Source organism: Pongo abelii, chromosome 3 (genome assembly GCF_028885655.2).
Source record: "Pongo abelii isolate AG06213 chromosome 3, NHGRI_mPonAbe1-v2.0_pri, whole genome shotgun sequence".
Taxonomy (NCBI): Eukaryota; Metazoa; Chordata; class Mammalia; order Primates; family Hominidae; genus Pongo; species Pongo abelii.
The window spans coordinates 47,630,073-47,653,431 of record NC_071988.2 but is presented as its reverse complement, the minus strand read 5'-3'; the positions used below and the strand labels follow the sequence as shown (position 1 = coordinate 47,653,431).

At 40.2% G+C, this 23,359-nt stretch overlaps 1 protein-coding gene across 2 annotated transcripts in view; it reads left to right on the top strand.

Annotated features, from left to right (window-relative positions):
- Window positions 1-23,359, top strand: part of TEC (tec protein tyrosine kinase) — a 130,925-nt gene that overhangs the window by 86,835 nt on the left and 20,731 nt on the right. For both annotated transcript variants that reach the window (XM_024246119.3, XM_054553884.2), the window contains exons 3-9: window positions 3,409-3,513; window positions 8,218-8,299; window positions 9,288-9,416; window positions 11,052-11,092; window positions 11,727-11,902; window positions 15,927-15,992; window positions 22,928-22,982. In XM_024246119.3, coding sequence (XP_024101887.1) covers window positions 3,409-3,513; window positions 8,218-8,299; window positions 9,288-9,416; window positions 11,052-11,092; window positions 11,727-11,902; window positions 15,927-15,992; window positions 22,928-22,982 — 654 coding nt within the window. The remainder of the gene's footprint in view (window positions 1-3,408; window positions 3,514-8,217; window positions 8,300-9,287; window positions 9,417-11,051; window positions 11,093-11,726; window positions 11,903-15,926; window positions 15,993-22,927; window positions 22,983-23,359) is intronic.

Here is a 23,359-nt window from a genome sequence, read left to right as displayed (position 1 = left end):
GAAACCCTGTCTCTACTAAAAATACAAAATTTAGCTGGGCGTGGTGGCACATGCCTGGAATCCCAGCTACTTGGGGGGCTAAGGCAGGATAATTGCTTGAACCCAGGAGGCGGAGGTTGCAGTGAGCCATGATTGCACCACTGCACTCCACTCCGGCCTGGGTGACACAGCAAGACTCTGTCTTGAAAAAAAAAAAATATATATATATATATATATATATATATATATATAGTACCCACGTCATTACATGACAGTTGCTATGTCAGTCTGTTCCACAGATAAACTTGGGCACATTACTTGATTTTAGTTTCTTTGTCGGTAAAATGGGTGTAGTAATCCTTACCTTGCAGAGCAGCTGTGAGGATTAAAAGCACCTGGCCCAATTTTGAAGCTACATGCTCAGGAAATGAGCTTTTCCTATTGTCTTTTACTCATCCTTCACACAGTTGTTGACACAAGACAGGCTTTGTCCTTTGAGAAACTGAAGGGAAGGGAGAAAAGGAAAACCAGGACAACCCAAAGTCAGGGCCGCTAAGGGCGCAGAAGAGTGTCAGCACTTGCAAATCTCAGAAGGTGGCTTACAATTCAGAGAAGACCGTTTGGTTTGATCGTCAGTAATGTTTTCGATAACAGCCTTAGCAGGCTATGAGGTGGGAGGCAGATCCAAGTGGTTAAGGAGGGAGTGGATGGTAAAGAAATGGAAACTGAGGGTGCACTGTCTTCTCTTTTAGGAACAGAGGAGAAGGGTGAGAGTAGCAGCAGGTGGAAAGCATGCTTCCCGGTTTGGATAGGAGAGCCCTGAATGCATCTGTAGGCAGGGTGGGTGAAGCCCTTAGCAGAGAATGACCAGAGAGGATGTCCTTCCTTCTCCCTGCCCTGGTGGAAAGGCTGCTTAGAACCCCTTTTGTCCATGGTGGAACTTGGCTCCATGAGTCCTCTTACTGCTTTGCATCTCGGGCATCTCTCACAGTCTAACTGGCTTTGGGTAATGTACCCAAAATGTACCCTTTCAGCTCAGGGCCTGGGTAATGTACATAACTTTTCTCAGCTGCAGTTTCCTCACCTGTAAAATGAGGAGAATAATGTGTACCTCACAGGGATGTTATGAGCACAGAATGAGATAACATGTGTTCAGTGCCGACGATAGTGTCTCAACCATTGTGTCTTTTTAACTTTTCTCTTAGAGACAGGATAAAAGAAAAGCAAAAAGGGTAAAATCTTAGCATTTTCTTGAACTGCAGAAGGAAGAATTTGGGGATGTGCCCCTGGATAACTGCTGTCTCTTCTGTAAAGCAGAGAGGGAGGGAGTCCACCAAGGCAAAGGGAATGGGAAGTTTGTAGTTTTGAGGGCGCTGGTAGTGACTCTGGAGGCCGCTGGGTTCCCTTCACTAGAGATATACACAAGGGCTGATGAGCAGCAGCGAAAGCCTGGCTGGGCATAGAGATGGCAGTTAGGATTGTGTGTGTGACCTTCCATAGCCAGGCATGAAGGGAATGGGGAAAGGTGTGGATGGTTCTGGGGACTGACAGAACTGTTGTATTGGTCCATTCTCACACTGCTATGAAGACATACCCAAGACTGGGTAATTTATAAAGAAAAGAGGTTTAATTGACTCAGTTCTGCATGACTGGGGAGGCCTCAGGAAACTTACAACCATGGCAAAAAGGAAAGAGGTACGTCTTACGTGGCGGCAGGTGAGAGAGACAGAGCGAGAGAGTGAGCAGAAACTAGTAAAAGGGAAAGAGCCCCTTATAAAACCATCAGATCTCCTGAAAACTCACTCACTGTCACAAGAACAGCATGGGGGAAACTGCCGCCATGATCCAATCACCTCCCACTAGGTCCTGCCCTCAACACATGGGGATTGTAGAGATTACAATGCTGAGATGAGATTTGAGTGGGGACACAGAGCCAGACCATATCAAGTGTCAAGGGAGTGTGGGGTTCTAGTGTGTGCGTATGTTGGGGGATATAAATATGCACTGGGGAGATGACAGCCAGAGTCCTCTAGTCAGATGGGAGCTGCTGATGGCCCAGGTGAATGGGGCAGGTGTGGAAGTCCTGTGGTGATAATGAGGATGCAGAGCAGGTTCCTGGGAGTGGGGTGGGGACCCCAAAGCTTGTGGCTAGAGCTGGGGTTTCAGAACATTAGATAAAAGAATTTTCAGTGACTAAGGCCAAGGGATGGCTGGCATCTCAAATACGATGTTCTTCATTTGTCTACTTTTTCTTCTATTCTTTGTCATATGAATACCTACCAATGAAGAAAAAGTAACCTTAGTCTTTATGCAACTTTTGTGTGGAATTCATCTGTTAATATTATTCAGCAAATATTTTTTATTTCTACATTGTGTTTGTAATAATTTTTAGTGGCCGCATTATATTATCTTTGCACATACTGCTTTGTCTTCTTTTGGATTTTTCCCTAGGATAAATTCCCAAGTGTGGGATAACTATGCTTAAAGGTGTGGATGATTTTGGAGCAGGAAGTCTTGATGGGCTGTTAGTTAATTGCTGCAGGCAGATCTACAGCAGGCAGGGAGGGCAGGCAAATGGGGAAGAAAATTAGAATATTTAATAATAAACTCTGAATGGAAGCTTTCTGTGAATATTTTAAGTCCACCTCACATAACTCTCAATTCTGTGTGCTGCCTCTACTGGAGACATCTACCCCAGTGAAGAGGAAAAAGAGCTGGCTGGAACTTGCATCTGTGATTGAGTAAATGGAATTTTGCTTGGCTTGGTCTTTGACGCTTTCTTTTTGGGGAATATCATCAAGAATGTGAAGAAGTTGAACAAATTGTGTATCTGGCAGGGGCAGGTAGCAATGAAAGGGAGTTTTTCTGTTCTGGAGTTATTTATTTTTTTGAAATAGAGTCTTACTCTGTCGCCCAGGCCTGAGGTACAGTGGCCCAATCTCGGCTCACTACAACCTCTGCCTCCTGGGTTCAAGTGATTCTCATGCCTCAGCCTCCTGAGTAGCTGGGATTACAGGCGCACAGCACCACACCTGGCTAATTTTTGTATTTTTAGTAGAGATGGGGGTTTTGCCATGTTGGCCAGGCTGGTCTCGAACTGCTGGCCTCAAGTAATCCACCGCCTTGGCCTCTCAAAGTGCTGGGATTACAGGTATGAGCCACGGCACCCGGCCCATTCTGGAGTTTTTTTTGGGGGCAGGACAGAACAGTTTCATCTTGATAAATTAAAGGATTTAATAATTTTGATTACAATGATCACAGTGTTAGTATTTTGAATAATTTTAGCAGTTAGTGGGAAACATGATTTAGATAATTTTAAAGAAATTGCAATATTTTGAATCAGAGCAAAATTTCATTAACAATAATATTACTGTTAATTGTTTTTTATGTCTTATGATTGTAATGCTTCTCCTTTTTTTCTTTTAACAGAAGAAATACAGAAAGGGGTTTATTGATGTTTCAAAAATCAAGTGTGTGGAAATAGTGAAGAATGATGATGGTGTCATTCCCTGTCAAAATAAATATCCATTTCAGGTGAGCTGGTGTATTTTTGTGGCAGTGCAGTGCTGGGCTTAGTCATGTTTGCTTTTTGACATTACAGTTTCCTGTCCTTGCTTTGCTGGCTGATTGGCTGATTTCTAGGTTCATTTGCCACTTTAATAGTTGTGACTTTTCTTCATGAACTGCTTAAGTCTTTGTGGAAACATTATCTGGTTCTTAAGGAGTCGGGGCTAAGACTGAAAAGTGAGGGTTGAAGTTTTCCCTATGAATCTGAGAAACTGAGAAGTGAAAGGCGTGAGTTATCCTCAAGTGGAAATGAGATTAAAAGGCTGCTTGTGATGAAAAAAATAGTATTAGCCTTATATATTAATTAAACTATGCTTCTTTGGGGTAATCATGTTATTTTTTTCCCCTGACAATGATTCTGTTGCATAAGGGAGGTAAATATCTCATTATTCTCATTTATGTCTGAGGAAATCAGTGCTCACCTGTTAAATAGCTTCTCCAAGGTCACCTTGTAAATGAAAAGCCTGCCAAGCACACACACGCGCATCTCCTCTCCGGAAGAGGAGGGTCCGGCGTCCTGAGCTACTCCGCATTCCTGCCGGTATCTTGGTTCCCACCTGCCTTGAGAACTCAGGAGTGTGGAGTTGGATCCTGATAATCTGGAGCTCTCAGCCCCTCCCCCAGCACCTCACCACTTCCTTCCCTGCTCAAGGATGTTTTTATGCCCTCCTTGAGCAGTGAATGTCCCTAGTGAAAGTCACCTTTTACCCATGGCTGTGGTCTCACCGTGTCCTGAAAGGAAAGTTACAGAAGTCTTTTTCAATGTGGTGGAATTTTTGCTTGTTTTTAATTGCTCTTATGAAGTTATCAATTACATTGGAATTATACATTTACCAGTTTTGGGGGATGAAGATGTTTGGGAAGCAGTGAGCCAAAATATCTAAGCTCCTGGCTTATTCTCCACTAGGGTGGCAACGTCACAAATGGAGGAAGGGCTACATTTAATTTTCCTTTTCCCTGTTCCTTATTTTATAGCTACCATTTCTCTGAGTGAAGGACAGGGACAGTAAGTACTTAGAGAGGTGACTCTAAGGTCAAACTGCCTGATTTGCTTACTGGCTATGTGAGCTTGTGTAAGTCACTTAACCTCTCTGTGCCTGTTTCCTCTCTTGAAAAATAGGAATAATAACAATAATAGTACTCATTTCATAGGGTTGTTGTGAGGATTAACTGATGTGATATATAAATAGCTTTGACATATAATCAGAGCAAGGTAAGTGGTAGTTGCTATTATTACTATTGCTATTCTCTTACTACTGCTGCTGCTATTAATATTACACCTAATATTACACCTACCACCTGGATCTAGAAGTAAGATAAATTTAAACCTTCTTCTTAAGTATGTTTAATGCATATATAATGGAAATTTAGCAGAGAACCATTCCTACCACACTTCTTTTTTTTTTTTTCCTTTGAGATGAAGTCTTACTTTGTCACCCAGGCTGGAGTGCAGTGGTATGATCTCAGCTCACTGAGACCTCCACTTCCCAGGTTCAAGCGATTCTCATGCCTCAGCCACCCAAGTAGCTGGGATTATAGGCATGTACCACCACGCCTGGCTAATTTTTGTATTTTTAGTAGAGACAGGGTTTCACCATGTTGGCCAGGCTGGTCTCGAACTCCTGGCCTCAAGTGATCTGCCTGCCTCAGCCTCCCAAAGTGCTGAGATTACAGTCGTGAGCCACTGCACCAGGCCTCGTACCACAGCTTTGATGGCTGTTAGACATATTAGGGATTGACAGCATTGGGGAGCTATGGCTCTCATGAGTCTGGACCCAGAATTAGGATTTTTGCTGTCCAAGAAAAAGAGATTCACTCTGCAAGTTTTGGGTTGCTTTTAAGAATGATAATACAAGTAGAACAGAAAGCATTCCATCCTTGAACTATTAAAATTGTTGAGATGAATAAATATGAGAAAAGTACAAAAACAACCTGAAAAATTAATCAAGAAGGGATAAGCTTGAGCTTTATACAATTTAAAGCAGCATGATTTGAAAGGTGAAAAATACCCTCTCTTATTATAACTTAAGTAGAACTAAGAAAGTATAGATCCTAGTTTCACATTTTCATAGTGAAATTTTACATTATGTTCAGGTGCAAAGCGAAAACAATAAAAGTAGAAGTAGACATTTTCAAAAGACACTGGGAGAAGAAAGTGGGACGGATGGAGAAAATGGTGGGGAATCCTCATCAGCTGCCTAGATGGGATGGTTCCTCCTTCATGCTTTTCTAGATGAGTCATTCTGATGGCAGCTGGGAGATCCCCAGGAGCTGGCATGTCTTCCCTGAGCTTCAAACCCAGATCTGTCTACCTTTTGTCTGTGCTGTTTCTCCTACCCCACACTATTAAGTCTATGGAATAAATGAATGAGTGGATGGAAGATATAAATAGGAGGGTGGGTAACTACGAGTGGGTAGTGTTACTGAGGGAGAGTATTCCCTCCTTGTTTAAATGGTTTCTGCACTTGAAGTTTGCAAAGCTCTTCCCTCCCCAACAGCCTCTGCTGTGGTAGGATGACTCACAAGAATGAAGGCAGTGAGAAACGCAGCTCCCGGGATCTTCCTCCCCAGGAGGCCAACATGGTGTGATCTGAGGTTTGCTGAGGGAGATACTGGCCCACAAATATCTCTTCAGCCTACCAAACAACCTGAGATGCCAAAACAGGGCGCTATTCCTAGAAACTTCTCGTAGAAATGCGAATGCCCCAAGTTAGCTAGGTAATATATCAAGCTAGTTTTAGTTATCGAAACTCTGAATTTGGATTGCATTTTTTTTTGGTGGGGGGAGGCGGTTAGCTAGTCTAACAAACTTTAAGGAAGTTTTACAGGCTCATGGTACTGACGCGAGATGAGTTTTGTGGAGAAGTTAGACTGCTTGGAGTCTGGAAAGGCAGATTCCAGGAGGGGAACAGTCAAGGGATATTTGGGGGTTAAATATCCTACTCATATGACTTAACCTCAGCCACTTTGGTTTTGTCATTTGAAAAAAGAGGATTCTAACACTAAGAAAGAACTGGATTGCTGTATGAATGATATGAGGCAGTACATATAAAGTGCTTAGCCCAATTGTGGGGACTCAGTAAATTATTATAATAAATTAAATTGTTATTACAATACACCACAGGTTTCTGGAAGGTCCAAGGCCCTAGCAGTCTTTTCCAGACATCTCAATGTCAATTCAGAATGACTAGTTCATGGTGCATGGTTCCTTCTGTACAGAGTTGGTTGTGTGGGCAAGCCCGCATAAATGTGAAAATCATGGAGCAAATGAGGAAACACATCTCTTCACATCTCCTTTAGCACTTTATCGCTCTGATATCATGGCTCACTTTCTGTCTTGTAATAAGGTATTTCTATATTTGTCTTGGAAATAGGCTTCATGTCAGATTCATTTTTGTGTCTTATGCGGTTCCAGCAAGGTGCTGAATGGTATATAGCATCATTTGTTCTATGGTGTTCACATTACTATTACAGTGCATTTCTGGCTGGTTACCGTGGCTCTCACACCTGTAATCCTAGCACTTTGGAGGCTCAGGTGGAAAGATCACTTGAGCCTAGGGGGTTCCAGGTTGTAGTGAGCTGTAATTCCACCACTGCCATCCAGCATGGGCAACAGAGCAAGACCCCGTCTCTAAGGAGAAAAAATAAAAAAAAAATAAAAAAAAAGTACATTCCTTTGATTTAAATGAACAAGAAGGAATTATCTATTGAATATGGTTAGTGATAACCATTTATCAATGAAAGAGCTATTTGGTTTTCAATCCAGTGGGTGTGGACATGACAAAGGGAGGTTTCCAGCCATGTATTACTTTTTAAACAGTCTAGACGGTTTTTCTGCCTCGTGACTGACCATGAAGAATAAAATGACAAAATTTCTGGCTTAGTTTCCCAGGGTTATCTTATTAATAATATTAGAAATGTTAAAAATAAGACTATTTAATTGCCCACCAAGGACTACCTCTCTAAGTGAGGCACTCTGGTTAAGAGGCTGGGCTCTGGAGTCTGAATTCTGGCTTTCTGGATTACCAGCCAAATGGCGATGGGCAGATTAGGCAGTACAACATCAGGGGACAGCATCTGCAGTGTGTGGTGCATGAGTGGTATCTGCTGAAGTTACACAGGAATGGGAGCCTGGGTAGGCCTTTATTTTCTCATTTATAAAATAGAAAAACTCGTACCTTGATGGCAGGATTAATTGAGTTAAGGTCTGTAAAGCACACAGCACAGTGCTGGTGTAGTCGGTGCTTAATCCAGTTAGCTACTGCAATTATTGATAGTGGCAAAAGGAAACTATAAGAGTGATGCTGAAGGAGTAGTCCATTCATCTAAAATATTATTTAGAGAAATACTGAATCTCTGTTACACCAAGTTTATCTAAGGAACTTTAGTTAATTGGATTGAAAGAAATACTGAGATTAATGAAGTATCCTGGCCTTTATTTTTTTTCTATAAAACATGGTCCTTTGCAAAATGTGTATTCTACTTAATGTAGAAATGAAGAAGTACTTGTGCTTTTGTAAGAAAGTAACCTGGGTTTTCTGGATATGAAGTTATTGACTTTCAGTTATTTGAGAATCATTTATTGGTGCCTGTAGTACCAAGGGTTCTGTGCTAGACAGAAGTGCTGTGTCTAAATCCTCCTCACCAATTCCATCTTTTGTTTTATTTTAGGTTGTTCATGATGCTAACACACTTTACATTTTTGCACCTAGTCCACAGAGCAGGGACCTGTGGGTGAAGAAGTTAAAAGAAGGTAAAACTCAATGAAATATTACTATGTATATAATTGGAGGAGATGTAATATTGTTATCATTAAGACAGAAATACAGCTAATGTATCTATTGCATTTGTAATCTCAATCTACAGTAAATGTTTCTCCAAGGATATGCTGTTGTTGTGAGTTATACCAGCATATCGAATATAACTTCCCTTTTTAAAATCTGATTTTTTTCTAGTAGCATATAGTTTCTAAGAAAAGCACGCTCTCATTTAATGTGTAATATATCTGAAGGTGATAAAGCACAAGCTTTTATAATAACAGAATTTGGTGTTTTCTTGTTTTTTTTTTTGAGACAGAGTTTCACTCTGTCATCCAGGCGGGAGTGCAGTGGTGTGATCTCAGCTCACTGCAACCTCCGCCTCCTGGGTTCAAGCAATTCTCCTGCCTCAGCCTCCTGAGTAGCTAGGATTACAGGCACCCACCACCACACCCGGCTAATTTTTGTATTTTTAGTAGGCACAGGGTTTCACCATGTTGGCCAGGCTGGCCTTGAACTCCTGACCTCAGGTGATCTGCCCGCCTCGGCCTCCCAAAGTGCTGGGATTACAGACATGAGCTGCTGCGCCCGGCCCAGAATTTGGTATTTTCTAACAAAGTGCCCATGTAGTCAATATTTGGCGTGGACAGAATGACATATTCATGAAGGGTTTAAATGGATGATTTGTCCTGCATAGTCCTCATTGCTTCTCCTGCAGAACAAAATGGTGGCAGGTTGGCTTTTGCATTTATCCATCATTGGTGTAACAGCAGTCATTTCTGCTAACAAGGGTGCTTCACACAAAAAAAGAAGAGGTCAAAGAGAACTATAGAGCTTTTCTAAATGCTGAGTCCTGTGATCTAAGGGCGTTCTTATAGTAAACATAGTATCCAAGAAATAAGTAATGATCGACACTGTTATTTATGAAACATTCTGTAGTTGCTTTTGTATTTCACTATTAATTACTATATCTGTGAATTACAGAAATAAAGAACAACAATAATATTATGATTAAATATCATCCTAAATTCTGGACAGATGGAAGTTATCAGTGTTGTAGACAAACTGAAAAATTAGCACCCGGATGTGAAAAATACAATCTTTTTGAGAGTAGTAAGTATTCATTTTATTCCATAATTATATTGTGCTTAGAATGAACATATTATTGGTATGGTAAGAAAGTGACATGGTTTTGATTAAGTACAGCACACTTTCTAGTACAGTGAAAATGTAGGGTAGGTGTGTTTTGTAAGAAAAATTATATTTAGTTACAGTGGGACCTTCTCATGGAATCAAAAGGTCTATTTTGGGAAGCTTTTATCACAATATTGAATCTTGTTCAAAATGAATCCATTGAAAGTGTGAGCCTAATGTGGCACTGTCAGCAGCTTTGAAAAGCATTAATGTTCTTCAACAAATAAACCAAGATGTGGAGCTAGAAACCTCATGTGGCAGTGCATCCACAGTCTGATTAGGGCTGTTTTCATTTTGATGGGGTATAGCAGTATGGATTTCAGTAGTGGCTTCAGTCTGTTAGAACAGTAAGATGTCATAATGATACTCACATGTAGATGTTGAGATGAACAATGTCTAAGGTTAATTTTGACACCTAAAACCTTTACAAATCCTGGGAATGAGAGACCCTTAGTCATAAGCTAAAAATACATGGAGATTGTTAAGTTACTAGTGCTGTAGTAGGACAACCATAGTAATGATTGGATATACCGTTTCCTGCTGGTGCCATGCAGAATGCTCACTGGGTCCATCAGAACTGACAGAGCTTCTGGATATGAGCAGAACTACTACTTGGCAGGGATGCTGTATTATGAACGAGGCCAGATCAGATGACCTTCTCAGTCCATCCAGCCCTCAGTTCTATGAGTCCTGGCACCCTGATTCTCTTGGGATATCCTCACATTAACTTAGCACATTAAAGAGGAAGCCCAAGTTTCTAAGGCTCTTATTGTTCCCTATTTTTTTTTTAATGTCTTAAGGTTTGGTATTAGTGAATGCACAGTCTGACCTGCTGTAAAAAGAGACCCAAAAGTTACAGTGACTTAAACTAGAGAGAAATTTATTTCAATCTCATGTAATAACCCAGAGGTGATAGGTGGGTGACCCGGGGCTGGGGGTGTTCCTCCAGTGGTTCCTCGGGTTGCTCCAGCTCTAGCAGTCTTCTCTCTTCCTGGAAGCAGAAAGAAGGGGGTCAAGGATGCCCATGGGAAATCCTTTTAGGGATGAGATCTAAAAATGGCACACCCCATTTGTACACAGAATCCTTTGATTAGAATTTGGTCCCATTGCCACACCTAGCTGGGAAACATTGTTTATCTTGGGTAGCCATGTGTCAGCCAAAACTCTAGGACTGTGGGCTGTAGAGGAAAGGACAGCCAAGCTGATTAATTTCTCAGTGTTGTCATGATTTCAATGTTTGATTCCATGAGCATTGCTGAGTGCCCAGTTTATGCAGTGGTGGGAATACAAAGAACTGGCCTGGCCTCAATCCCTGTAGCATTTATAGTCTGTTCAGAAAGGCAGAAATACAAACCAGCTATAATAGCAGTTTTTAATTCTAAAATTAAAAATTTTAATTCTTGTAGAGATACAAGCAGCATACACCAGAGTTGGTCAGAGTGTGCTGCTTGTCTGTGTGTTAATTCCCACTTTTCCTTAAAACTACCAATATCTTATTTTTATCAATTATTGGTAGATAGCATGTTAACCTGTTTTTGTTGTTGGCATTTTCAGGTATAAGGAAAGCACTACCTCCAGCACCAGAAACAAAGAAGGTAGGTGGTCTTTAGCTTTTGATAGTAAATCTTTACATTTTAAGCCTTTAAGTCTTAAGTTTTGGTAGTGTTTGTGGCTTATTGAGTATGCGGTTTATTCATTGATGTGACACAATTTTCCCCTAGGACCGTCTCAGAAGCAGATGTGCTATAGCTTATTTCAATTTTTTGTGATGTCAAATAATACCAATTTAATTGTATGAGATTTTATCATTGGAGATCCTGTTATCATCTGGCATTTTGCCTCTATTTTCACTTAAAGAGTTGTATTAAGAGGAGTGGGACTTTAGATAAATATTTCAGTCTTAAGACCACAGTGTGACAAAGAAGTGACTTCACTGATATAATGATATGCCTTTCAAGAGTGGGGTATAGTGGAGGAAACATGCACTTTGGATCCATTCAAGACTTGATCTGATATGAGTGACTTTGAGTGGATTAATTAAATCATTGTTACCTTAGTTATGAAACAGGAATTATAATAACTCTTCTTCATGAGAGTTTGTTGGATTATAGTAAGTAGACTTGAGGTTTCTACTTTATTCTGTGGTGATATATGACTCATTTAGTGTTTTGATTCATGATCAGTTTCATATAGAAGACTAAACTTTCAAATGTTATCTTCCTTGTTTAGCGAAGGCCTCCCCCACCAATTCCACTAGAAGAAGAAGATAACAGTGAAGAAATCGTTGTAGCCATGTATGATTTCCAAGCGACAGAAGGACATGATCTCAGATTAGAGAGAGGCCAAGAGTATCTCATTTTAGAAAAGAATGATGTTCATTGGTGGAGAGCAAGAGATAAATATGGGTAAGTATTCCCTCTCTGTGTGTGACATGCAGTGGGTAGGTGGGAGTCAAGTGTTGAGTGAGAAGAAGATAAGTCGTAACTATCGTGTAATGAGACTAATTTCACCAGCCATAAATGGAAGCACACCTTATTACTTTGTAGTAACACAGTCCTTTCTTAGTGGTCACTCAGTAAATGCAAATTGATCAATCACTTCTTTTCAAAAGTTAGAATACATTGGTCTCTTTCTCATCTGATACATGTTTAATATGATTATTTTGACCTTGAGGGAAATTAAATTTTGTATTTTGTCCCCACCTGCCATAAGTAAGTAATCTTAGATTTTTCTAAGAAATAGTTTATTGTAATTTTTTCCTTAGACTCTCTCTCTCTCTATATGTACATATGTGTATGTGTGTGTGTGTATGCATACACATACACAGTGTAATGAAGCCTCTTCTCACTTCTTTCTCTCCATGAATATATGGAGGAGTAAGAGAATATATATAGGTATATGTGTGTGTCTATATGTGTGTGCATGTTTTTGTGTATGTATATATAAAATATATACGTATGTACATGCAGGAAATTAAACAGCAAGCTTTTTTTGTACAAGTTAATTTAGGATTTAAAGGAAACAGTCCTTTCAGCCCTATCATTGATAAATATATGGGCAGATAGGGGTAGCTATAGGGGATGAGTATCTTGCAGGATTCATAAGCAAACTCTGTATCCTGTGTTTACCTCTGCAGTGCAGTCCCACTTATACTCTGAGTTCCAGTGGATGAGAAGAGGAGAACTTTTTGTCCTGCCAGAGCGTACTCTTCTTCCACCTGCCCTCTCACCTCCCAGCCCCAGCCCCAATTTCAAGTCACTGTTCCTCAGTTCACTTCTGGAGAAGCAGTGGAAACCTCTGGTTTAGGCAGGGTCCTTTTCTTCTGCTTGATTCCTAGGCATGGTGCATATATGAGTGCTGTTTTGCTGTGCATTATTAACTTGTTTGCAACTCTTAACCTTTTATTCCATGTTTACAAGAAGGTTGTCACTGCTTCTCTTTATCAGATGCTGTATAAGATTGATTTCTATTTTTAATTTTTTTTGTTGTAGAAATTTTCAAGCATCCAAAAAGTATATAATAGTATAATGGAATCTCTTTTTGCTTGACTTCAAAAATTACCAACATTTTGCCAGTCTAATCCTTCCATTTTTTTCTAGAATATTTAAAAGTAAATTCAAGTCATCATGTTATTTCACTCCTAAATCTAAATTCTAAAGACTTTTAAAAAAACACCACCATGTCATTATCATTCTTAATAATAGTATTTTAAATAAGATCGTCTGTAGACTTTCCGTTAATATTTTTGTACCTGGAGGAAGAGTACAAATGAAAATCCACATAACATATATCTAAGTATTTAGGAGTTATAAATCAAGCTAACAAACTTTATCCTCCAACTTGACAAATACCCTTTCATAGTGACAAGAAAGGCAGGGTTTGGATTTAGAGCTCTGTGCCAGAATGTTGCAGTGCATGGAAAGCTGGCTCTGGGGGCTACCTCTCTTCTTTCTTCCCTCCTGCCCTGGCTCTGCCTCTCATGTACCATATGGATCTTCCAACCTGTACACCCACACTCTTACTGCATGGCTTGCAAAAGCTACCCTGCATCATGGCCACACCTTCAGCCTCAGTAAAAGGGAATGCACATGGCCAGCCAGCATAATTTGGTTTTTGGAAGATGGACCAGTAGAAGGCCCATGTAGACCTTGGAAATGAGCAGGGAGTTCTGGGGTCCTAGTTACCCAGAAAGGAGCATGGGAACACAGGTCAGAGGGAACATGCGCTTTTGCAGAGCTCTCAAAAGTGTGGGGTCAGAGCAAGAGCTTCTCTGGCCCAGGTCTAAGGATGGAACCAATTACGTAATTCCAGTCTCCCCGATTAGCTCTAATACTTATTTTTACTGTTGGTTTATTCAAATCAGGACCCACACACTGCATTTTGGTTAATATATCTCTTATGTTTCTCTTATTCTACGTTTTTGATTTATTGATGAAAGCAGGTCATTTAACACTAAAATGAGCCATAATCTAGATTAAACGGATTGTTTTCTTGTGGTGTCACTTAATATGCCTGTGTTTCTTGTATTTCTTGTGAACTGGCAAGTAGAGCTAGAGGCTTGATCACATTAGAAGGTGATCTCTGGCTGTCCTACTTTTAATAATGCTAAGATTGCTTAGTGGTTCAGGTGTCAGACTTGTTCCTCTGTCATAAAGTTCTTCATTGGTGTTTACCCTGATGTTGGGGGTTCATTATTGATTCTTTCTTAGAGTCATTATTTCATTAGGGGTTACAAAATGGTGATTTCCTAATTTAGTCATTCCATCTGCATTTAGTAGTTCTCTAAAGAAGAACTGCCTCATCTACCAATTCATTTAGTTCATGAAGGAAAGGAAAAATGAAATTTGGATTCTTAAACTTTTACTAGTTTTCAGAATAATGAGTTGATGACTGAGCTTTCTCTAGTGATAACAATGGTAACCAACAGTTTATTTTTAGTGTTATTATGGATACTTTTATATTTGGTTCCAATCCATTGCCACCATTATTCTCTTTGCTTGAATTGGCCAAATTAGGTCGATGGTAGCTGTTTTTGGTAGAGGACACTTTTAGTTTTTCTTTCCTACTTTCTGGCTCAATGAAATGGCTCAAGTTATCTTGTATTTATTTTTCTGGCCAAACTTACAATTTGACATTTTTCTTTTCTATTCTATTCTTTTTTTTTTTTTTTGAGATAGAGTCTTGTTCTGTCTCCCAGGCTGGAGTGCTGGAGTGCAGTGGCGTGATCTCGGCTCATTTCAACCTCCGCCTCCCAGGTTCAAGTGATTCTTGTGCCTCGGCCTCCCAAGTAGCTGGAATTATAGGCATGTTCCACCACGCCCAGCTAATTTTTGTATTTTTTAGTAGAGACAGGGTTTTGCCATGTTGGCCAGGCGGGTCTCGAATTCCTGGCCTCAAGTGATCTGCCTGCCTTGGCCTCCCAAAGTGCTGGGATTACAGGTGTGAGCCACTGCACCTGGACACAATTTGACATTTTTCTAAGGAGGACTGGCTCCTTTTAGTCACAAATGGTATTTAGAGACAGTGGCAATGCTAAGATTTTAACTGCTGCTGGGTTGACGTTCCTTCTGGGCCTTTCTCAGTGCAACAGAGCTACCTGTATGCACACATTTGTGTGTGTGTGTGTGTGTGTGTGTGTGTGTATTATGAGTTCTTACTAATACTTTAAATTCAAATTTAAGATTATAAGGTTTCTACACAATTTTTAAATTTTATATGTGTATCTCTTTTCTTATGCTGAAAACCCTAGCTCCTACTGACATAGAGTGCATCTTAAATTGTGATGTGTGTGAAAGTCATTTGGGGTAAAATTGGACATTTTTTGACCTCACATAGGTCTTCTCAGTTCACATTTATTGGGTTATGACCCAAGAATTTGCTGTTTTAACAGGTGCCCTAAATGATACTGACCGAAAGGCCAGGAATTATCATTTGTGAAACTATTCTGTAAGAACTATTGAGGTATTAGAGTGGTGGGTATTTTTAATCCAACACTTTGACTTTTCTCAAGTAGTAGTTTCTTTAACACATACCACCAAAATTGTGAATTCTGGAGAAGTATTGTGGAATGTTGGAGGAGCACAGGAGCTAGTCACAAGTCCAGAGTTTGAGTTCTGGCCCTGTTGCTGGCTAACTTTAAGACCTTTGGAAAAAAAAAATCCTATAATCTTTCTAAGCTTTAGTTTCCCCACCGGAAAATGGGTATAATAATGCCTGCCTATCCCAGAATTTTTATGGGGACCAAAAGTGAAAGTACTTTGTAAAATGTCAAGTGAATTACAGATACTGAATTTTGGGGGGTCAGCTAGTCTTTCTTGTAAGCTTTAAGCAATATTATGCTTTATTTCAAAAGGCAATAATCTTTCTTTCTTTCAATAACCTCCCAGTAAAGTAATCTTAGTTTACCTGAAGTATTTTTCTTATTTCTAGGAATGAAGGATATATCCCAAGTAATTATGTAACGGGAAAGAAATCAAACAACTTAGATCAATATGAGTAAGTAAATGTTTATTTTGTGAATGTGGAAAATCAGAAAGTTTTCATTTTCCTAATTATGTAAGGCATTTTGAAGATTAATGGATATCTTTCATGATTCTTTGAAGGGGGTGCTAAAATATCCTTAATTCAATTGTCTGATGTGGTAAAAGACTGAGAATTAATCTCTATAATACATTTTTCCTGAAGGTACTGTGTGAATGGAGTTACATAAGCTTATGTACATAAATTACATAAGCATAATTGAATTGATTTGAAATAAATCACAGATTAGCTGACTTTGAAATACAGATCATGTCCATTCATTCAGGACATAAGCAGAACAGTTCACAGAGTGGAAATGTTAATAAGAAAAAATTACTCAAATTAATTAGAGTTGACCTTTGTCAACATTAGTATATTTCCTTTCAATCTTCTTACTGTTTTTGAAAAGATAGAATCATGCTTATTTCCTCATACACTTTAATATTCTTTGAAAACATTTTCCTAGCTACATTTTATTTCATTTGATCATACATTTATTAAATATTTACTGAGATCTTAGCATGTATCAAGCATTATGTATGGCCTTAGGAACATAACCAGGCAGATGGCACGTGGATGTCCAATAATTTATGTAATCATTTCCTTATTTGTGTGGTTTAGGTTGTTTTAGGTACCTTTGCTATATTTTTTAAAAAATGGGATAACCTCTTGTTTCTTATCTTAAACTGGATCTCTAAAATCTATGTGCTGGGCTACAGGCTGTACATGAACATTGTTAGGGTTCCCAACGCATGCTGTCAAATTGCTTTCCAGATAACTTGTATTATTTATATACCCACTAGCAGTGTGTGGCCAAGTTGTAATGTGAGGCTCATATACATCGAATGCTCTTTTATGGTCATTCTGAGGTGACGTATTGATGCTTCATTCATTTCCTTAAAAACAACAGCAACAACAAGCTGTTTCTCTCTTCATGTCACTTGCTATACCATAAGTGTACCTTAACATCTAGAAAAGGGTTAACAAGTTGAAAAAGCCACAGTGCTCAGTGGGTGTGATCTCTCAAAGTAATTTTAGAAGTAGGAGAGAGTATAAACAATGTATAAATAAAGTAGCATTTCTGCCCTTAAGTCAAATAGATTTTTGGAAAAATTATAAAATCCTTAGAATTAGGGAAGGTGCTAAAAGGTGAAAACTTGGGCCTGGTTTTAAAGCGATAGCGTGGAGAACTGAGTGAATTTGGGGAAAGAGGATGCTTGGAAGCCAGATAATCCTTATCTAAATATGAGAACTCCTTTTATGACTCATGTGATTTCAGATGAGGCTTTTCAATATTGAAGTTTATGATTCATGGCCTCGAGTGTTTCAAATGTACCTTAATTTGGAAATTTTCTCTCTTCCAAGAAATTTTCTTCCTCTGCATAACTCTGTACTTCAGTCTCCAGCGTGGGAGTGCCACTGCATTCTGTTCAGAGGCCAGGGAATCCACATGGCCTTTGTACTGTGGCCAGTAGATGACCAAGGGGAAACCTGTTCCCATGTGGGCAGGCAGAGACCCTATTCTGTCTTCCTACTCCATGTTCTGTTTTGTTTTGTTTTGGCCAAAGCCCATCCTGTAACGCAATTGTATTAGTCAGGGTTCTCTAGAGGGACAGAACTAATAGGATAGATGTATATATATAAAAGGGAGTTTATTAAGGAGTACTGACTCACGATCACAAGGTGAGGTCCCATAATAGGCCGTCTGCAAGCTGATGAGCAAGGAAGGCAGTCTGAGTCCCAAAGCTGAAGAATTTGGAGTCCAATGTTCGAGGGCAGGAAGCATCCAGCACGGGAGAAGGATGTAGGCCAGAAGACTAAACCAGTCTAGTCTTTCCAAGTTCTTCTGCCTGCTTTTATTCTGGTTATGCTGGCAGCTGATTAGATTGTGCCCACCCAGATTGAGGGTGGGTCTGCCTTTCCCAGTCCACTGACCCAAATGTTAATCTCCTTTGGCAACACCCTCACAGACACATCCAGGAGCAATACTTTGCATCCTTCTATCCAATCAAGTTGACACTCAATATTAACCATCACAACAACTTAAATGTTCTCAAGTATTAAAAAAAAAAAAAAAAGCCTCTGGCAGCTGTGGAGTGAATAGTTCTGCTGTTTGCTTGGGCCCAGGAGGAATCCCAGGCCACAGACTGTCACTGGGCTGAACTCAGGATTTCCAGGCCCGCAGCTCCTAGTGTTATCAGTAACCTAGTTCTAACTTCCATATGCAGTCAACAGTGTAGGGAGGAGAAGATCGGAGAGACCAGTGCTGGAAAAGAAAGCAGATTCATTGTGATGGTTAATAACAGGATGTTCTTGGTGGAAAGACGGTAAAGGGAGAAGGTGACAGAAATGAAAGGGCCCTTAGGACTGGAAAAAGCTTAGGATAAAGGCTTTGAGTGGGTGGCATAGTTAGAAGGGCAGAATTAGAGAACAAGCTAAGATGTATAACTGGTTGGTTTTATGTTTTTCCTTTGTTTCTACCTCTTGTCTTCTTTTTATGATTTATTCTCACCCATTCTCACCAAGAAGCTTGGCAAGGGTCTGACCTTTCCGGGTTAAAAGATGAAATGCCCTCAAACCTCTTCTTTCCTTATTGACACTGCTATTTTGGGGTAACTAGCTAATCTGAAAAACTAATTCACATTAGGGATTTAATATCTAAGAACAATCTGACAAATGACCTACAAATTCAGGGCCTAATTTCTAGATGTATAGTTCCTTCATCAAAAGGTATTAGCCTCTAATAAAGCTTTTCTGTGGCATGCTTTTCTTTTTTTAATCCTTACTCTTCAACCTGCTGCTTTTGAATTCCTTCCTTCCTTCTTTCCTTCCTCCCTCCCTCCCTCCCTCTCTCCCTCCCTCCCTCTGTCTCTCTTTCTCTCTTTATCTTTCTTTCTTCTTTTCTTTCTTTTTTTTTTTTTTGTTTTCTGGAGACAGAGTCTTACTCTGTCACCCAGGCTGGAGTGCAGTGGTGCGATCTCAGCTCACTGCAACCTCTGCCTCCCAAGTTCAAGTGATTCTCCTGCCTCAATCTCCTGGGTAGCTGGGATTACAGGTGCCCACTACCACACCCAGCTCATTTTTGTATTTTTAGTAGAGTCAGGGTTTCAATATGTCGGCCAGGCTGGTCTCAAACTCTTGACCTGAAGTGATCCACTGGCCTTGGCCTCCCAAAGTGCTGGGATTACAGACATGAGCCACCTCCCCCGGCCAAAGGTTTTTCTTTCAATTGTTGGGCCCTCTTTCTCCTGTCTCCGGACTGCTGCGCTGGCAACATGGTTGTTCCCAGCATTGGAATTAGGCTTGGGTGTGTGTTCTACTTCAGGACCCATTGATTGGCATAACAGTAGCAAATTTTAACCTCTTAGAATCAGTTTTCTCATCTTTAAAAGGTCAATAGGAACCATTTTAGTACTGCACAGGCTTTGAGACCAGACCTTTGGTTCAGTTTTTGACTTTGCTGTTTCCTAGCTGTATGCCCTTGAGATATATTTTGCTTCTCTGTTTCTCAATTTTTTCATTTGCAAAACAGTGGTGATAATACCACTTAACCTCCTAAGAGTTGTGAGGATGAAATGAGGTGATAAATGTAATGTGCTTAGAGCAGCACCTGACTGCTGTGGCTTGCATCTGGAGACCTTGCCAAGTCTCATGTTGAAATTTGATCCCCAATTTTGGAGCAGGGGCCTGGGGGAAGATGTTTGGATTATGGCGGTAGAGCTCTCCCTCATGATGAATGGCTTGGTACCATTCTCAAGGAAGTAAGTTCTCACTCTTAGTTCCCACAAGAACTGGTTGTTGAAAAGAGCCTGGGCTTGGCACAGTGGCTCATGCCTGTAATTCCAATACTTTTGGGTGCTGAGGTGGGCAGATTGCTTGAGGTCAGTAGACCAGCCTGGCCAACATGGTGAAACCCCATTTCTACTAAAAATACAAAATGTTAGCCAGGCGTGGTGGCAGGTGCCTGTAATCCCAGCTACTTGGGAGGCTGAGGCAGGAGAATTGCTTGAACCCAGGAGGTGCAGGTTGCCGAGATCGTGCCATTACACTCCAGCCTGGGCAACAAGTGTGAAACCCCGTCTCAAAAAAAAAAAAAAAAATTAGCTGAGCATGGTGGCATGTACTTGTAGTCCCAGCTACTTGGGAGACTGAGGCAGGAGAACCACTTAAACCCAGGAGGTGGAGGTTGCAGTGAGCCGAGATCGCGCCACTGCACTCCAGCCTGGGCGACAGAGGAAGACTCTGTCTCAAAAAAACAAAGAGAAAAGAGCCAGGTGCCTCTGTCTTCTCTTGCTTTCTCTGTCTTGCCATGTAATGTCTGCACACCAGCTCCCTTCATCTTCGGACATGAGTGGAAGCAGCCTGAGGCGTTTTTCAGATGCTGGTGCTGGCACCATGCTTCTTGTACAGCCTGCAGAACCATGAGCCAAATACACCTCTTCTCTTTATAAATTAGCCGGCCTCAGGTATTCCTTTATAGAGGTGTGTGGTATCTGTGTCACATTTTACCTGTGTGTATAGTTCTTCCTGACAGGAGAATTCAGGGGAGCCTTTGTTGTCTTTTTTTTTTTTTCTTGCCTGGAGATAGATAATCACAGGAGAGGAGAAAGAAGCCACCAAGAACTGAACTGTTAGAAAATCCCGACCATGAGTTAATTCTTCTATTTATTTGTGTACGACTCCTTCCTCCTTTCTGTCTTTCAACAGACACTTAAAGGTCCGAACTGATATCCTAAAGAGGGGAACATCCTTTCCAGGGAACTTGCCAACACCATAAAAATGACCCCTCAGAACAGGATTTTCAAGAGCCTTCCCTTTGTGCAGTGGATTCCTTCTTTCCTCCTCCTTCTGAGGAGCTGGAATATAGTAGGTGAGGAAGGGACCTCCTCCTTTTTCTGAGTATCTTATGTTTAGTTTCCTCTTGAGAGCTACAATTTAGCTTCACTGATTTCTTATATCTGAACCCAAGATGAAACCACCTTTGCTTACTCTTATAATGAAGATGGACTGGATCTTCTGTTTTTAATAACTTTTTTCAATCTCTCAAATCCTGCTACTTTATAATTCATAATTAAAGCTCCAGGTGTGTTTCCTTAGTTAATTTTTGTGAATGTTTTTGGCACTTGACAAATGTTTCTTCTATCAGTGGAAAAGCATTAGGGACAGAATTCTATTCTCCTAATTTATTGTATTTCTCAATTGCATTCAGGAATGTATTGATCACAACTGCAATTTTGTTGAACTTGGTCTCATTTTATAAAGCGGGGTCCATGTAATGAGATGTTGACAATTCTGAGGCCTGGTTCAACACCTCAGATTCCAAATAAAATATCTAACAGTCTTTAGCTTGGATTGAGGCTGTAATTTGCATTTGGCTACTACATAAAAGAATCTGGACAGAAAAAGATCTTGTATTGTCTTTTTTGTTGTTTGTGTTTTTCCCTTGTTTCAGTCAGGGAAAGCCTGTGTTTCCCTGTTAGGGTTTTTGCTGGGCCAAAAGCAGGTGCTGGTTCTGTTATGGAAGGCTGACGCAGTACTGGGAAATTTAAATGTCCAGAGGAGCTGAGCTGATTTTATAACATTTGAATTCTCAGGGTATATGACTGTGGTGGAGAATTCCTTGCCAACAAGTAAGGATCTAACAAAATAAGTTTAAAACCAAAGACTGAAGAAAATTGTCTAAGTTTACGTTCTTATGGCCTATTTGCTTAAACCACATGGAGGGATTGATTATGCTGGGGAAAGTAGAGAGAGGCAAGTATCTCTGAGGATGAGGTGGTTAATGACAGTATCAAGAAAAGGGCTTTCCAAAGGATAAGAAGAGGTACAGGGCCAGGCACAGTGGCTCATGCCTGTAATCCCAGAATTTTGGAAAGCCAAGGTGGGCAGATCCTTTGAGGCCAGGAGTTCGAGACCAGCCTGGCCAACACAGTGAAACCCTGTCTCTACTAAAAATACAAAAATTAGCCAGGTGTGGTGGCGCATGCCTATAATTCCAACTACTCAGGAGGCTGAGGCAGGAAAATCGCTTGAACCTGGGAGGTGGAGTTTGCAGTGAGTTGAGATTGCACTACTGCACTTTAGTCTAGGTAATGGAGCAAGACTCTGTCTCAAAAAAAGAAGAAGAGGTACAGATTGGCAGGGCCTTGGGATGTGGCACAGGGTGGTGGAAAGATCTGGTGGGAGGGAAGACCAGCTGCTCGGTCATAGTAGACATTTCTACAATAGAGTCTTGGGCAACCACAGGGCTTGGGGCTCTGCTGGAAACCAGCAAGTCTGAAGACCCAGGAGGCCTGTGCTTATGTTTTGCTGTTTCTTTTGTCACCTGGGACCTTTGTGAAATTCATTGAGGGAGCCTCCATTAAGACTTGAGATGAAATCTGCTGCCATATTGATAGGAGGAGGGCTTGGAATAAGATTTAGTTTGAGTTACAGATAATAATACAAAGTGACACTTCCTGCATGTTTTAGTCAGTGGAGTAAGATTCAGTCTTGCCATGATTCTAGTAGTGAAAAATTAAAAATTATTTTTATGTTGAACAGTGAAGAAGAGCTTAAATAAATTATGACACATGCATACTATCATATGTAGACTTATATTGATTTGCAAAAATATCCTATAATGTTATATGAAAAATTCAGGTTATAGTATAGCCTATGTAGTTTGATCTCACTTTAATAAAACATAAGAATATGGGCATACATACATGTTTTCGTAGAAATATGGGTAGAAAAAGTCTGGAAGTATATACATCAAAATTATTAGTTGTCTATTATTGAAATTATGAGTGATATCTTGTTCTTATTTGTTATATTTATTATTGATAAGCAGAATTACCTTATTAATTCTGAAAAGAATAAAATATATCCTAAAAACCTGAGGCCTGAAATGTATTGTTTTTTCTGTTCAGATGGTATTGCAGAAATATGAATAGAAGTAAGGCAGAGCAACTCCTCCGCAGTGAAGTAAGTGTTTGTACTTGTGGGTTTGGCTTAAGGGCAAATTAATTTTAATGAGTCCATAATAAGTAGTTCCACATATCTCTCTTTCTAAATATGTTCAGCAGTGAGCAAGTCTATGCAAAACTATTCCCAGAGGCCGAGGGAGCTGAGAGGCTGAAGAAAGAGGCTGACAAATTCAGTTTCTAGAAAGAAATATTTAATAGGGACTTACAAACAGAAGTAATCATGGGTGGCCTCAGGACAGTTATCCCCATACCTGCCCTCCAGACATTATTCTTTATATAGCAGACTTTTAGGGTGAAACATGTGCAGCTGGACGTATCTTAAGCCTTTCTTACCAACACATGTGACCACTGGTGAGGTTAGATAAGCATCTTTAT